The 17,896-nt window shown below is 43.7% G+C and overlaps 1 protein-coding gene across 1 annotated transcript in view; it reads left to right on the forward strand.

The window, feature by feature from the left end:
• The window catches only part of PTPRT (protein tyrosine phosphatase receptor type T), a 1,082,400-nt gene that overhangs the window by 491,997 nt on the left and 572,507 nt on the right, over nucleotides 1-17,896 (forward strand). Inside the window, exon 7 of the mRNA XM_027078280.1 lies at nucleotides 2,487-2,780. Coding sequence (XP_026934081.1) covers nucleotides 2,487-2,780 — 294 coding nt within the window. The remainder of the gene's footprint in view (nucleotides 1-2,486; nucleotides 2,781-17,896) is intronic.

A 17,896-nucleotide genomic window follows, 5' to 3' on the forward strand; every position in this document is an offset into this window, starting at 1 on the left:
CACTAGTACATGTGGCTTCTAAAGAATGCCATTTATAAATCTATAAGTTACTGAAAACAGGAAAAACAAGAATAATCTGATGGCCTCTTGGTGCCAAGTACAGGAAACACTAGGATGTACTTCCTGACAATTCTTGAGGGGTCAGAGGGAAAGATAGTCTGCACATGGACGTGTAAACTAGTTTGTCATTTGAGATGGAGACATTTATATCCTCGAGGGAATGTTGGTTACTCTACTTGCACCTACCTTCAGAAATACATGAAAAGGGACTAAACATTTGGAAAGATTGATGCTTTGTTTTCTTTCTGGTGGTCAGCAGTTTACTGCTAATGCCTGAAATAGGAGAGAAGAAACCATTGTGGAAAGTCAGTGGAAGAGAGTTTAATGTAGCCACTTGCTCAAGCCTTAAAGTATTAAAGCCTGCTGATCTTAATTCTGTCCAGAGCTGGTCTGTGAATAATTATACTAAGGAATTGGACAGAGTCATCACAGAGCTATGAAATATCACCCGTGGGGCCTCATTGGAGACTGATGGGAACTCTGGAGAGTTGATAATGGTGATCAAAGGGTCTATATATTTAAAATGCACAGAGGATGAGCCCAGAAATTATCTGCCTGCCAACTTCTCTACCTGGAACAAATTATCCAAAAATCAATCTGCAAACACCTTTGAGATAACAAGGCCTTGAGTAATAACCTCCATGGCTTTGTAAAGAAAAGCATCTAGCTTGACTCATCTGCTTAATTTCCTTCTCTGACCAAATGGCAGGCTATAATAGAGGCAATCTGAACTTGTCCCTGAAGGTTTGCTTCGAGTCACACTGAGAAAATATTGTCCACCTCTGCTTCATAATGATTATTCTCTTTCAGGAGAATCTTTGTTGCTAGATAATTAATTAGAAAGAAAACACTGAATGAGCCCTATCTATCCCAGAGCTCTCACCTGAGTTCCAAACTGAAACTCATACCTGCCTTAGCCACCTGAATAGCTCAGAGGCTCTCCAGAAGTTCTTGAGCACAGCTAAGTTGTACTCCACCCCCAGATGCCTTCCCCACCCTTCACTTCCTAGTTCTACTCCAAGAATCAATAACTTGTTCATACCCTTTGATAGATAATCCCTTCCTGGAAGTTGGTCCTAAGAAAATATGAGACGAGATGGACTGGAATCATTTGCACAGAGATGTTCATTGCAGCAAACAACTCATGTGCCCAACAATCAGAGAATAATTAGTGTAATTATCTGATGGATCGTTCTATCACTATTAAAGAGAGCGATGGTAAAATCCACATAGTATATAAACAAAGTCCTTTGGATCTAATAAGTGAGGGAAGGAAAGAAAATCTACATTGGGTCTGTGTGTTACTGTAGCCACAGAAATATGGTTTAAGTATACGCATAGAAATTGGAATGGAACATGGAGAAATAAAAATGGTGATTATATTGGGTGGTAGGGAAGGGGGCCTATCTTCTCTTTCTTCTCACTTCTTTATTGTTGTCCCACTGCCATTTTTTGCTACAAATAAAAATAAATATATCCACATTGATCTGTAGAAAATGGGTATCGAGAGGCAAACAGCTTTCCAAAGGGAGAGCTGGTCTTGAAAGGCATCAGATGTGGGTCCCATCCTGCCTTACCTGCTCCACTGTCTTGGTTAGGTGAACTGATCACTTGGGTTCTGTTTTTTAATTCATTAAAACGGAGGTGATAATGTCCCAAGTATTACACAAAGTGTTGCAGATGAGATTTTCTGGTAAATGAGGATAAAGTAAATGATAATTTGCCAGTGAGCTAAAAATTGCCGGAAAGAGGCCACCATTCATGCTTTGCTGCAATTCTGGCCTGTTTAGCTGAGGTTACAGAACTTAATGGAAGAGAGATGGCAACACATAGGAGATCCAAGATTACTCAGCATGACTTTTCCCTTGATCCTTGATTCCCACTGGGGTCACTGTGGCCAGCGCCCCTCTCTCTGATGGTGGAGATCGCTAGGGTTGAGGAAGAAGCTGAATTCCTGCTATGCCATCATCCCTTTGCTACTTAGGCTCCTATCACTATTTGGAAGAACATCCACTAACAATCTACGTGTCCCTATAAAAGAAATGTTTGTAAACTCCTGCCTCTCCTGGGTTTTGAACCAAACTCCGCTTTAGTAAAGGCAGGTTCTCATTTGAGGATAGAAAAGAGACTATTGCCCCAGGCATCTTTGCCGTGTTCAAGAAAAATCTTTTCCTCACAATGGCCATCATTCTTTCCTTTCTTTAAATGAAGGAGATACAGTAGGTGTTGAATATAGTTACTTAAGAAATGCTGATTCAGGTATTTACATACAATGATTTAATTAAAGTAGGACGTGAATGGGTTGAGAAAGGGATTTGGGCTGTTTTCATTGGCTGTCCGGAATTCTGTCCTTTGTCCTCACGTGTTTGGAGTCTGCTCTGTAAACCATTTGGGTCTGACATCCTTTGCTGATTCCTGTCTTTCAGAGCCTCCCACACCCATCGCCCCCCCAGAGCTGCTGGCCGTGGGGGCCACATACTTGTGGATCAAGCCGAATGCCAACTCCATCATTGGAGACGGCCCCATCATCCTGAAGGAGGTGGAGTACCGCACCACCACCGGCACCTGGGCAGAGACCCACATCGTCGACTCTCCCAACTATAAGCTGTGGCACCTGGACCCCGATGTGGAGTATGAGATCCGGGTACTGCTCACGCGACCAGGGGAAGGGGGCACGGGACCACCAGGGCCTCCCCTCACCACCAGAACCAAGTGTGCAGGTAGGACTCTTCTTCCTGGCTCCGTTTTGAGAGGTTGGGCAGTTGCTGGGAGTGATTGCTCCCGTGACAGTAATTCCTCCACTTTGGTATGAGTGTGCTTCCTGCTGTGATAAAAAAAACACCAGAGTTTTGGTCTTGCCTTAGAGGCTCCAGAGGCATCTCTGGGGACCTCCTGGCTTTGACTGGGAGTCTAAGAAGCACCTGACTCTAGCTGTGTCATGGAGAGGTTCCTGGTCCTGACAGTGTTTCCCGGGACACTGGTTCCCTCTCTCCAAGGGCTTCTGGTGCCACTGGCGTGTCTGAGCCTTCCTAGTGCTGACAGTGTCTCTCAGGGCTCCTGGCCTTGTTTCTTTGAGGGCTCCTGGGCCTGCTTCTCTGAGAGCTCCTGGCTGTGTCTCTGAAGGTTCCAGGCTCTGGTTGTATCTCTGGGGGCTCGTGGCTCTGACCATGTGACCTGAGGCTTCATTTGGTCTATGTGTCTGAGTGGTTCTGATTCTTGTTGCGTATGTCAGGTGTTCTGGTTTTATTTTTGGCCCTGAGGATCTCTGGGCTGGGCCTGTGACCCTAATGAGCTCTTGGTTTTGACAGTGTCCCCGAGGGCTCCTGGTTCTGGTTCTGTCTCTGAGGGGCTCCTGGTGCCAGCTGCATCTTGAGTGCCTCCTGGCTCTGAAAGCGTCTCTCAGTGGATTCTGGAAATGCCTTAGTTCTTGAGAGCCGCCCACCTCTGTGTCCCTTGGGGGTTTCTGGCACCTGCTTAGGAGTCTGGGCTGAGACTCTCTGTCCAAGGGTCCTTTGGATTCTACATCCCTACAGGCTCCTGGTCAGTGTTCCCTCCAGCCAGGCTCCAACGGTTTCTCTGAGGTGTCCGGATGCTGCTAAAGAGTTTGCTGACTAGGGCTGTGTATGGGAGTGTTCTTTGTATCATCCGCAAGAGCTCTAGGCTTCTGTGGTGTTTCTAACAAGGGGTGTTGTCTGGGATTATACCCCTGACTGTACCCCTGAGATGTTCTGGCTTCAAATGCAACTCAAGAAATTAAAAGGACTCAGTGTTTTATGGGTTTGTTTGTTTTTTGCTGCAAATCACATTATTTATTTTATCTCATTTTTCCTAAGTAACCATTTGATGTAAGTACTTTTATCTCATATATAAATGAAAGAATAGAGACTCAATATTTTTTAAAGTTTTATCCAAAGTCATAGAATTGGCCAACAGCACACTCAGGATTTGCCCTCAGGTTCCCTGACTCGAATGCCCTTGATCATGTGGTACAGAGCTGGGGGTGCCCCAGTGGGGGACCAGGGAAGTGGCAACATGAGCCATTGACTTCTGAGGGAAAAGGAATCCTTGATGACTTCTGGGTGGGGAGAGAAGGACCCATCAGCACAGTGACTTCCATGGAACAAAAAAGTAAAACACAGTCAGTTCTGCTATAATGCAACATATGTGTGCCTAAAAATCGTTGCACTATTCAAAGTTATGCAGTAAAAACCACTGGGCTTATGGGGGAAAATGGGGCTGGGGTACAGCACTCATCAGTGACACACCAAAAAGAGAGGAACTAGTAAAAATGGCAGCACAATTGTACATGTGTTAATGGCTAAGATATGCATAAATACTGTAATACAAATGGGGTGTTACCGTGAAACGCCCTGGAGTTTGCCTGTGGAAGTGGGTATCAGGAAGGCTGCAGCCCATGAGCTACTGTGCAGTGGTGGAGGAGGGCTGTCTGAAAGTGCCAGTAAGCTGTGACACCATGTGTGGATCAATGTGGCTTGTAACGCACACAGTGAACGAAGGAAGCAGGTAGATGTTTGAGGTGGGTGCGTCTTGTGTGTTCCTATGTGACTCAGTCCAGCTGGGTGCGGTTTTCTGCTTCACTAGTGTTTCTGTGTACAAAATCTCACATAGCAAATGTGAAATTCACGCTGTCCTCTCTTTGTTCCCTAACATATCAATCATGTTGGAAGACATTTGCATTTTCAAAGTAAGCGTTATAGCAGAATTGAGTGTAACCATTCTTAAATATCTCAGTGGTGCGTCTTGGTAGCATGTAACCCAGAGTTAGTGAGTATTTCCTTTGCTTGGGAATATTCCTTTGAATGTTATTGAACCACCACGATGAACGGAGATGCCATTTTCTTGATTAGTTTCAAAAACAGGCCTTTGGTAAAATTCCTCATTGAAACTTGATTATAAAACTTACTACTTTAAAAAGACATAAGGATGTGTTATTAAACCAGGTAATACCTTATCTCAGCTTTGCAATTCAGTATTCATCCATAAAAATAATTGATTTGATCCTGCCGATGAGACTTTTCTCTTTCTACAGGGTTTCCAGGGTTTTTGATCTTTATAAATGATATTCAAAGCACTTTAGCAGCCCCCATGGACTTATTTGCTGATGATCATATAATGCATTTTGAAATTCAGTCGCAAGATGATCATCTCAATAAAAATTTACAATCTATTGCAAACTGTTGCCGTGGCTGTGTAATGGATTTTACATGTTGCAAACACGATTGTCTGACTATCAGTATAAAAATTATGAGTTGAAAATGCTGTTTGTGGTTTTATATTTCAAAAAATATTGATGTTTAAGTAAGTTATGCCTAAAATCTTGAATAACCCACATTTTACAAAATGTGTCATCAAAGAGGTAATCATCTTTTCCACACTGCTACTGATAGTAGAATGTTCTTTGCCTCATAATTAATTTTTAAGAGAATTCCAGGGCTGATATCCACTTGTGGAGGCTGTTTATTGGGGTTGGTAGTCTGAGTTTTTTCCCCCTTTCTCTATTCTATTATTAATCATACTGGAAATGTACTCATTATTTTACAAAACAGAAAATGAGAGAGTGTGGAGTGTGGAAGGTATAATTTCTGCCCAGAGGAATTTACAGACTGGGTTAAGATTCCGACAAAACAGCAAAGAGAGTAAAGCATGAAGTCAAGTACCGAAATAGCACACTTTGTGGAGAAAAACAAGTTTGGCGTGGAAAGAGCAATGCTGTTAAAATGATCTCGAGCAGTGGAGTTCAAAGTTTTGTCCTGAACGAAAAGCATCGGCATCACCAGGGGACTCGTTAGAAATGCAAATTCTCAGGCCCTGTTCCCTGACCTAGTGAATCAGAAATTCTGGGGATGGAGGCCAGAGATCTGTGCTGTAAGGAGCTCTCTGAGGGATGCCGATGCACACCCACATTTAAGAACCACTGATAGAGTGTCATACCCAGGTGCCACTTTGGTAGTGTGTCCATTATATTGCTTGATCCTTGAGGCAGTTCTGAGAGGTAGATGGGAAAAAACGGAGGCACAGAATCATCAGATGAAGCTCACAAGTCAATTACCTTCTTACAGCTAAATCTCTCGGCCTAAGGAACTCTCCATCACATGGTTTGATGGAGTTTCCTCTGCAAATGTTCTCTTGAGGGTGGGACTGAGTGATAAAGAGACTGGTAACTATGGAGACAAGCTGAGTGTGAATAGCCTCCATGCACTGCAGCTATAGTCCTGTTCATCAGACATCTGCTGAGTCCCTTCCATGTGCCCAGCTCTGTGCTAGGTACTGGTGGCCAAGGCATGCAACTGGAAGCTACAAGCTCAGGTATCAAGAAGATGCCAGGAGGCCCAATTCAGCAAGGGCAGGTGGCGATGATTCTGGTTCTGCCAGGTCTGCCAGGTCACTAGGTAGATTCTTGGGGCACTGGGAGCAGGTTCTAACCCTTAAGGGGAGAGATTGTCAAGAGTTTAGTTACAGTGCAGTGTCCCAGGCCAATAGTCTAGAGTTCATAGCAAGACCCTTAGCCAATTAAGCTCGAGCCTGGACAGATTTACCAGATAGGAACCTAGTAATGTGAGGATAAGAGACGAGAGCCGTAGATGACACTCCCAGGCTTCTGGTTTGGATGCCTGGGAGATGAGTGATGGAGCTGTCTTCTGAGATGGAAAACACAGAAGACACTTTAGGGGCGAGAAAGCCAGCCCAGGTTTGAATATGTTGTGTTTGAGGTGCAGCTGCACAGCAGGTGATGGTATAGGTCAACCTGGAGCTCAGGAGAGACCAGAACGTTATCTCTTCTTCTTCCAGGAGAACTACCAGGTTGCACCTGGGTTTGAAAATCAAAAGGACATCTTTGTACCAATGAAAGCAGTTTAATTCTCTTTCTTCATGCTATTCTCTTGAGATGCCCCATTCGTTTTTTTTTCTTCTATTCATCATTTTGTTCCTTTTGGTCAGTTGAATCATTCGCCATCTTTCCTGAGGTCTAAGCCTGGGGAGCAAACATGATAACGTACATCAAAGTGCTTTGAAAAGCTCAAAACGCTCTTTAGATACCTGTAATGAAACAAATCCTTATTTGTTGCTATTATTGTTATGGATGTTATGATTATGAGTAATGATATCAAAACAGGAAGCCTTACTTGTCCACTTCTCTGGACTGACTGTCATTGGAAGGGTGGGCCGTATTCTTTTGTTGTGTTTCATCATCCCATGGGAAATCCCATTTCAGAACACGATGATCATACTGTAGTCTGGACTCTCAGAGATTTTCTGGTCTAGAGCAACAGGTGGTTTTCTCTGGCACAAACGCAATAGCAGACGTCCAATCATAGGAGCTGGGTCCTAGAGGGGCACTCTGGTGCCCACCCAGTCTCACCTTGAATGCCACCTCTGATGGGGGTGCTCATGTTCTCCCATGGAAGACCAGGTCGCTGCTGGGGATCCTGGGTGGTTATTATTATTCACTACCCAGTGTTAGCCTAGTTATCATAAAACTCTGGATGGGGTCCTAGTTAGGAGCAGAGAGTATCCATTAGGTTGAAAGAGTAGGGGCAGTAGGCAGGCTCTTTGCATCAACTGTCTGGAGTCCACAAGGAGAACCAAGGCCAATGGCGTTGACGATAGGGCCCAAGGTCAGTAAGCGGGGAAGGCAGGTGAGAAGAAAAGAGGTGCAGACACCATACTGGTCCAACCTGGCCCTGCATCTTTTCTGCAGGTACCACTTTTAATGGCCCGAGCACCTGCTTGTTGATGTCTTAAAATGATCACTCAGAAACTCTCCCTCATTTTTACCCATATCTGCCTCCATGCAACACTCACTTATGGATTCTGGTTTTACTTTCGGGTGACCTGTTCCTCCATATCTCAAAAACAGGTCTATAGCAACTAAAGTTTTCTCTCTTATGCTCCAGAAATCTCTTTCCCCAAAAGCTGTGTTTCAGCCAGACCCTGGGCAGCTCTCTTCACATCATAGCTATGGAATCACACCTCAACGGTCCAGCAAGCCAAGCGATCATACATCCCCCTGTGATCGCTTCCTCTTGTAAATCAAAGGGCCCTTGCCTGGGAGTCCACTTCATCGTGGTCTCACAGGGTTCAGGCTCTCGAAGTGAAAAGCGACTTGATACAGCCAGACACGCGACACGCACTGCTGATTTGGAGAGCTCTCTTCCTATTGCCTCCACCTGAGGGTTGATTGCACATTATATTTTATTTACATATTTATGGATTTCTACTCGAAGGGATATGTGTCTGCCCTGCTCTTTTCTCCAAGGGGATAAAAAAGAGAAATTCCAATTGCTGGGCTCGGTGAAGTGAGGGTAGTCATTAGAATTTAGTGAAAAGAAGAGGGACTTTAGAGCTAAAAAGATTCTGATTTTTATTTCAAGCTGGCACGTGTGAGCTGGATGACCATGGGTGAATTCCTTCTCCTGTCGGTGCCTCAGTTTCTTTTCTTCCATTTGTGAGAGATTACAGTGTACCACTGTGTTGGGAGGCTTCAGTGAGACACGTTATCTGCCTAGCAGAGAACCCAGGACACAGAAGCCTCTTAATGAACAGTTTTTAGAAATAATCTCAGGCCTGGGAAGATTCCCTTCACTGTAGCATCATGGACCCTGCTGTAGAGGATTTCTCCAGTTGCTCTTCTCTTCACTTTCTCAGCGGTGGATTCACGCAGAAGCTCTGATGAGTGGCTCTGCAGGTGTTCCGGAGTCTTTGACGTGTGGCTGCAGGACCTAGAGGAGGCTGCAGTGGTTCTTGATAATGCGGGAGGGGGAGATGGGAATTGTCCTTTTATAATTCTGTCTCCAGTCTTAAGTAAGAGAGAGAAGCATGCTTTCCAGACCCTTCTGTCTTCTGGGAGGCCAAGGCTGGTGGGAATGAGGCCTTGGCAGACAGGGAGTGGAGGTGAGTCCTGACCCTCTGCAGTGAGCATGCTCAGATTGGTGTGTTTTTAGTCTAGCTTGCAGTTCTAGGGCAGAGTGGAGGGATAGAGAGAGGGAAAGAGGAATTTAGGGTCTAGAAAATAGAACAGAGCTCCGTAACTAGCATTGTGAGGCTATTCTTTTTATTTTTCTCATTTCTCTAAGCCTCAGTTTCACTCTGTAAGGTGGGGGTAGCATAACCTGGCTTAACTCGTAGGGCTCTGAATTAGAAGTAAATGGAAACTTCCTTCTGGGCAGGATGGTGGTACGAGCACAGACATCTGACTCATCTGCTGTGATCTTGGTGGGATGGTCCATAAATCTTCGGGAAACACAGCAAGGTTAGCCAGTGGAAGTAGAATCACCCTTCCACCGAGAATCAAAGCAAAATTTAAAGATTCACGGAGAACTCATTAACAGTGTGAGAAACGAGGGGAGGAGAGGTCTCCCATGCAGGCCATACCATGCTCAAAGGACCATTATCGCCCGAACAGTGCCCTTGATCCCAGACTGAAGGCAGCCACAGAAGAGGGACTGTGGCCACCTCTTCCTCTAAATGACTTGGAGACGGGGAGCTGACTATTCCTTCACTTCCCCTCCCTCCCCCATGCCAGTGTCTCTGCTGCTTTGACACTTCCTTTCTTCCCTGGAGGGTAGGACCTTGGAGAGAGTTACCTCCAAGGGGGTGAAGAGGAGGGAAGGCCTCTTCTCATCACACCTGGTTCAGGAGCTGCTGCATGAGACAAGAAGCGTCTGCAGAGGAGCAAAGCATCTGCTAGGGCACGAGATGTCCACCTCCTCTTCCTGTGGCCCCTCTCCCCTCCCTCCCACTGCACACATAGTACCTACAAGTGGTTACCTTAGACCCCGCTCCCAGTTGGCTTAGGGAAGAGGAGGAGAAAAGAAAGTTTTCTCACTTTACACCTGCAATTCACAACCTCAGGGACTTTCATCCCAGCCTGTACAGTCTCCTTACTGGATGGACTGAGCGTGGTATCAGAGCAAAGAGTGAGGGTCCAGTTGGACACCTCTTAGCAGTCTCTGGAAGGGACATCTGGAAGTGTCTTAGCTGTTCTGTGTAGAACAGGGCAGCACTTACTCCTTACTCTTCTTGGTTTTGTAGCCTTGGGTAAAATTCCAAAGTGACAAGAAAAGCCCTATTAAACATCCTGTTACGTTTAGATTTTTCTGCGACCCTCTGCGCCCCAGAGAACTAGGCCCACCTGGGAGATGAAGTACAATAAGTCAGCAAACACACCCTGGTAAACACTCCCCCGTCCTTCCTAACTTTGAAGGTTGAGTTTAAAGAAAAAGTGAGCCACAGAGAGGTATTAATGAGAATAAAAGCTAACAGTGTTTGTTTATCAAGCTAGCTGGACTAAAGACATGGCCCCCAAATATATTAACATTGGAGGGCAGTCATTCCTGTACTGATGGAAATCTTGAAATAACAGCACAAAGAAAATGGATGGTTATAGTAATGAAAACAGCAGCTACCCTTGAGTATGGTAGCTTGAGTATCTTCCGCACGCTGAGGGCCATTGTATTGAGCTTGTTACAAGTAACTATTTTATTTGTAATTCTTGCACTAGGAGGGTGGGTACAATTTCCTCCACTGACTGGAAGGTAAGTGACTGACCCAAGGCCATATACCTGCCGAAGTGGCCCAGCTGGGAATTGAACTTCTAATTACATAGCTGCAAAGCTCCAGCCCTTCCTCATATGACCCCTGAAATCCAGCATCATAATGAAAGCATAAGGCACCGTGATCAGAAATGCACCGATGAAAAAAGTTGGATATTAGAAAGACTATTGGTCTGATGCTTCGTATCAGTGGGTCAAAAGATGAAACCATCTGACCTTCTCCGGGGAGACTGAAAAGTAATTCGAAAAAATTCAGCCTTCATTACAGATTAGAATTCTGGGTAAGCTAGGAATGGAAAGGCACTTTCTTATTTCTAGCAGAAAATGTTCTTATAGCCTCAAAGCCTAAGAGAATAAACTAAACCAAAAAAAAAAAAAAAAAAGCTATTAGAACTACTAAGAGATTTCAGTATTATGGTCGGACACAAAGCAAATAAACAAAAATCAATAGCTATATGCCCGTAATCACCATTATAAAAAAATAACAAAATGTATCCTATTCTCAAATGCAATTAAAATATAAATACTTAGGAGAAAACCAAGAAATGTGTAGAAACTATATGAAAACACACACCCAAAACTTTATCGAGGATGATAAAACAAGAACTGAATAAATGGAGAGATATATCATGTTGTTAGATTAGCAAGTTTAATATTGTGAAGATATCAGTTCTCCCCAAATTAATTTATGGGTTTAATACAATTGCAATCAAAGCCCTAATGAGATTCTTTTTGGAACTTGACAGAGTGATTTCAAAATTGATCTGAAAGAATATATAGGAGAGTGTAGTGAAGAACACTTTTAAAAGTGGTGGTTTGGCGGGGGGGTGGATTTCACTGTGAAATACCTGTGTTTATTATAGCTATAATAATTAAAGACCAGGGCTTCCCTGGTGGCGCAGTGGTTGAGAGTCCGCCCGCCGATGCAAGGGACACGGGTTCATGCCCCAGTCTGGGAAGATCCCACATGCCGCGGAGCGGCTGGGCCCTTGAGCCATGGCCGCTGAGCCTGCGCATCTGGAGCCTGTGCTGCGCAACGGGAGAGGGCACAGCAGTGAGAGGCCCGGGTACCGCAAAAAAAAAAAAAAAAAGTTAAAGCCCAGAAAATAATCCAACATAGAGTGAAACTGGCTTTCAAAGTTTATTTGCATGGAGAATTCATATAAACATAGTATATCTGTAATTGGTTAATAATTTGGAATTGAAATAGAATGCATTGCATAGATATCACGATATGCTAATAAATAAATTCTGGATCGATTAAGAAGTTAAAAGCAGAAAAAAGCAAGAACTAGAAGAAAATAAAGAAAATATTGTTCTGTATGAGGAAGGAATTACAGTTCATTCAAAGGAAATGCATCCACCATTGAGTCATGGCTTACAAATTTATTATGTAAAAAAGGAAGAAGAAGAAAAATCCCCTAATGCTATACTAACAAAATTCAGAAAGCAAATAGGTAGACAGTGTGGAAAACTATGTGACAAAATAGAGAAAAAAGGGATGATATTCTTACACGTAAAGAGCTCTAATAAGTCAATAAAAATGTCATCACACTGATGTTTTTTTAGAAAGGCCTAAAAGGTATAAATAGGTAACCGACAAACAATATATGAATGGTGAAAAACAAATTTAAAATGTCCAGTGTCACAGATAATCAAATAAATGAATTTTAACCTGTAAGATTACCAAAATATATCTACTTTTAAGTGATGATAACCAGCGCTGTCAAGGACAAAGGAAGCAGGCATTTCTGCAGGTGGGTAGGCTGGCACAGTGCATTTAGAGGACAATTTGCTCATTTTTTTTCTAACAAACTAATCAGAGCTGCTGGAAAAGAATCGTGTACATGGAGGTCATCACTGTATTATTTATAAAGGCAAAAACTTGGAAATCACCTAACTGCCCCAGTAGGAACATAGTTAAGTAAAGTTTTATGCATGCACACGGTGGAATTCTATGCCGATATTACAAACCATGTTTTCAGGGAATATCTAATGGCATGGGTTCATGCTATGGTAAGTTTAAAAAAAAAAAAAAGCTTACGAAACCACATGTGTAATTACTGTCCCAATTTTTTGAAATATAAATGCACAGGCCATTTCTCAGCTGGTGCCCATTTGTCAGTTAGAGCTATGAAGTATTGAGCAGAATCCCCCATTCCAGATCCTGCACTTGGTTTGATCCTGCCCCCGAAGACATCTGGAGATTCCCAGGGGAGCACCTGTGGCCCCTGTTCACTGCCTGCTCTGAGTTCCAGAGCGTCACTCTGTTTTTCCTGGCTGTCCTAATGGGGTCAGATGTGAAACTGGCCCCTCTCTCCTGCTGTCCCAAAGCTGCATGAGCACCAGGCTGTTTTCTGCAGCAGCAGTACCTCTCCTGATGCTTGGGAGGAGGGGAGGGGCACAGGCAAGAGATGACATTGCAGGGCTGACCAGCAGACAACTCAAAATCCTTTCACAGCCTTAAAAGTCCTTTCAGTGGGCAGGGATTTTTCCCATTTTCCTCTCCTCTCTCTCCCAGATCACCTACAGGTGATGCAAAGATTTCTTCTCATTTCCGGAGAGGTCCCCAACTTCAGGTCCAGTCCTGTCTTTGCACATCTTTTGCATTGAGGTGAACATTAAAGGGGCAGTGTAGGGAGGGCAGCTAAGAGATCTTAGCTGAGACCAAAGGCTTTCTTTTAATGGGACCAACCCTCCCTTAAAAAATATATTTTAGTCTATGGGCTCTCATGCACACGTACAGAAAACACATACCCTATATATGGTGTATATTTACATTTATAGGGATATATGTGTGTGTATGTGTGTATATATAATATATATACATAAATGAGATTATGGGTCACTGTAAATGTTTTCTTTGTTTTGCTGTGTTATATAAAATTTATACAACTTGAAAGCAGGTTTCCCCCTTAAAGTCAAATGTGAACGTGAAAGATTATTATAAATGTTAAAGCACTCTGTATAAATGTGAGAGATTATTTTTATCATAGTTAGTAAATCATTGACATTCCTGGAAGGTGCAAGAACAGTTGCACATTTGCTGAGCCCTGGGATGCAAACCAAGCTTTACTCTCTGCTCAGATGGAGAAAGGGGTAGTCGGATGAAGAGTCTCCCTACAGCTCCATCTGAATTGGAATCCAGGTTCTGCCCTTAGGATGCTAGACAGCTTTGGGCAGTTGGCTTAACCTCTCTGATCCCATTTACCCATCTGTTAAATGGGGATTATACCGCTTATCTCCCTGGATAGAAATAAGGGTCGTTAATATTAATGATGGCTAATATTGCAGTGAATCTGCTTGCAGCCCCCAAAAGGAAGGTAGGGCCATCAGCACCGTCACTACCAAAGCTTAGAGAGGTTAAGTACTTTGTTGCAAGTCATGAAGCTTACTAGGAAGTGGCTGAGGTTAGAGCCTATCAAGTCTGACTCTAATCCCTGCTCTTACCCCACCTGGCTATATAACTGTAAGTGCCTGGTACAACGCCTGCAACTTAGTAGGTGCTTAGTAGATTGGAGCTTCAGGCAATTTAACAGCCTAGAGGCTCTCTCTCTCTCTCTCTCCCTGCCCAGGCCCTCCTCACCAGTAAACCCTAAGATCTTCACTGCAGTGGGTCCAAGGGACAAAGGGTAGCCACTTGCCGCTTCCCAAAGGGATCTGGGAGGGCCGACAATTTCAAGAGCTTGGTGTGCACCCTCCGCCAAAATTATGTCAGGGCCAGGGAGATCCCAGGGTGCCTTGCCCATCACTGGCATTCTGGAATGCAGAGACCTCATTACACTAAGAGTGGAATAGCCTGTGCGTCAGGGAGCACAAAGCTGGCTGGATGCGGAGGAACTGGCTGCGCATGCCAGAAAGCAGGGAAACCAGAGCGTCATTCAGTGGTGGTTTCTAAATCATACCCACCACTGGCTTGACCCTCAGTCGTTTTGAGCATCTTAAGTGGAGCTGTGGCAGGAAGGTCTGTGGGGACCCACCACCGAGTGGATGTCCATCCACCGTATAGACTTCCCTAGCAGGGGATGTCTTGAATCATTAGAAGCGTGTAACTCTTCCCACCAGTCCTTTTCCAGCTGGGCCCAGGGCTAAAAGCAGGTACAGTTGCTGCAGCTACTGTCGTGTCTGCTGCTGTTCTTCCTTCTTTGTCCTCCTCATCCTTGTACTTGAAAAGAGTAATGCAGTATCTACAGCAAAGCAAATAGAAAATATATCTCACATACCAATTAATTTCTTTGTAAGTACATATTCCTTTTCAATCATTGACCCCATTCTTATGTAATTATGCCTCACGTCCTATGTCTCCGCCTGTCACTCAACACCATAAAGTAAATATTTTACATGTTCTTAAGGAATTTTCAACATTGTTTTAATGGCTTCTTAGTGTCCCATAGAGTCTTAATTGCCAAAATTTTGCTTAACAATTCCTGTATTGTTGGATATTTGGGTGTTTCCAAAATGTCACCATCTTCCTGCCTTGTAACCTTCTGTTTGAATGATATTCTAGGCTGAATTTCAAGGAGTAAGGTATTAAAAGTTAGAGACGTCCTTATGGCTTTTGCTGCATTTCACAGATTGCTGTCAATGAAATAATTATGCTATTTTTTAATGATATGAGCACTTTTAGTGTAACCCTTGGCAAAGTTATATACTGTCATCTTTTAAAAATTTGAGCACTTCATAGGCATGAAGTGATATTTCAAGTCTGCTTTAATTCATGTCTATTCATAACCTCCGCTTCTGCATTGCCTCTGCCTCGCTCACGTGTGCCAGCTGCCACGCTAGTCTTTTTTCTGTTCTTCAAAAACACCATGGCCACCCTCTCGTGCTTCAGGGCCTTTGCCCAGGCTGTTCCCTCTCCCTGGAACTCTCTCCCCACTCATACTCTTCACCAGCTCATTCATCCTTCTCCTTTGCATGTCGCTTTAAAGGTCACTTCACAGAGAGACCCTACTTGACACCCTAATATAAGTTAGTCTCCTTCCCACTCCCCCTTCGAACAATTTATGACACTGTTCACAGAACTTATCCCAGTTTGTGATTATCTAATTATTTGTGTCTGTTTGTTTATTGCATGCCTGTCCACTAGACTTTGTGCTTCCCCAAGGACACTCTAGCTTCATCCGTTCTGGTCACTAGTGCCTGGAATCGTGACTGACGCATAGTAGGCCCTCAGTAAATTGGTGTTGAACGCATGGATGTTGTGGAGATATACGTGCTACACTGCAGAAAATTTGGAAAAGCAGAAAAACACAGAGACAAAAATTTAAGTGACCCAACAAGGCGTCTATCAGAGATAAAAACTATTACCAAGTTGGTGTTTCTAATAGTTTCACGTGTTACATTGAACTCATTAATTGATATGGGGTTTATGTTGGTGTTTGGGATGCAGTTAGGTTTCAACTTGCTTTATAACCATTTGACCTGTTGTCTCAGCCCCATTGGTGGAATAAGCTTATTAATAAGTTCCTCCAAGCAATAAGCTTATTAATAAGTTCCTCCAAGCAATGAGGAACTGAGGAAGGGAGGAGGGAATTCTTTATGGAGAAGGGAAGGAAGCTGGGAGCCTGACCCAAAGAAGGTTTGCAAAAGAAAGCCTGTCAGAGAAAGGAGGACCCTAACTGTGCATCTCCTGACCTGGCGTAATAGCCGGGCAGACATCCAGACCACAGTTCGGGAAACTCATTTTGGGAGGAAAACCCCAGGCCCTGTCCAAGTGGCCAATGCCACCTGTGTTTGTAAATCCTTTACAATACTGTCTTTCTAGAGCCTTTTATGAACGTTATTGATCCTCATCGTGACTCTGAGACTAACTGGGATAATCACCACCGTTTTACTCTAGGGGAACATAGAAGCCCTCAGGAGTTACGAGACCTTCCCTATATCTCAGACCTTGGGATAGCTGTGAAATAACATCCTGACCCCAAACTCTGACTCCTGCCCTCCGGCTACTGTCCAAGGTTCCAATGAGCTGTGAATCCCGGATTAACCTGATAGCTTGGGGGAAAGGAGGGGGGGACAGGAGGAGGCAGGGGTTCTGATTAATTGATTCCTTTTTTGAATTTGAAGGTTAAGCAGAAAGTCCACTTAAAGTTGGCCCAGGCTATTTTATATAGGATGGTATATGAACTAAGCACAATAAAATGGAGCCCAGAGGAGTATCCCAAGGAAGAAGTCAATAATGGACCCATAATTGCCTTTTACAGTAGGTATGGTATGTGCCCTTGGCCCCTGCACCCACCCCAAAGCATTTAATCAAAGCCATGGCAGTTTAGGCATCTAAAGGCCTCTGGCAGGCAGTTCACGGCCATCCCACTGTCTTGAGCTGTCCTGGACTCTGAACTCCCTGAGGACAGAGCCTTGTGCATTTCACTTCCGTGTCTGGCTGGTACATCCAGAAGTTTGAAGCAAGGATGGGCATGCATCCTCAATTAGGTGTGGCTAACAAGATGAATGATATTCTGTATTGCGGGGAGTTTAGGATTCAGAATGATTGGGCAACGGAATGCCTGTAATATGCCAAGAGCATTCAACTTCATTCTGGCCACATATTTTCAAAGATACCAGATGAAAGATATTACCTAGGAGAGTTCTGGTCCTCTGGGGGTGAACTGTAAACCCCATCATATGAACAGCCTGGAGGGATGCGGATCAATATGTTTGCTTGCAAGTTAGAGCGACTCTGATACCTGGAATTGTTCAGACTTCTGTACGTGTTGGGAAAGTTAGGGCAGCTCTTCACATTTTCATGGCGTTTTAGAGTGATGGTGAGAGAAATATGTTTCTATTATTTTTATTTTGGAAGATACAGAAAAACATCAAAAGAATATAAAAATCACCCATAACCCCGCCACTTGGAGATAACTACTCCAGATTTTGGTGTAACTCTTCCAATGGTTTGTTTTAGTTTTTTCTAATGCTACATCTCTTTACACAAAATGAAGCCAAAGTGTACATGTTCTATAACTGATTATTTAGTAGTATATAATGAACATTTTCCCATGCACTTATTATTTTTACTTCAATAAATACAAATAGGTATTAACTAGGTAGCATGATGGATAAAATAGAGATGATCTTGGTTTTTATGGATCCTGAAGCCAAGGGGGAGATGTATATTACATGGAATGTAGATACAGAAATACAGTCTGTCCTTAATATCTGCAGACTCCATGATTGCAAATTCATCTACTTGCTAAAATGTAATTGTGATACCAAAAGCAGTACTCACAGTGCTTTCACGGTCACTCACGGACATGCGC

The sequence above is a fragment of the Aethalodelphis obliquidens genome, unplaced genomic scaffold, assembly GCF_003676395.1.
Source record: "Aethalodelphis obliquidens isolate GAN/ISIS:26980383/991018 unplaced genomic scaffold, ASM367639v1 scaffold42, whole genome shotgun sequence".
Lineage (NCBI taxonomy): Eukaryota > Metazoa > Chordata > Mammalia > Artiodactyla > Delphinidae > Aethalodelphis > Aethalodelphis obliquidens.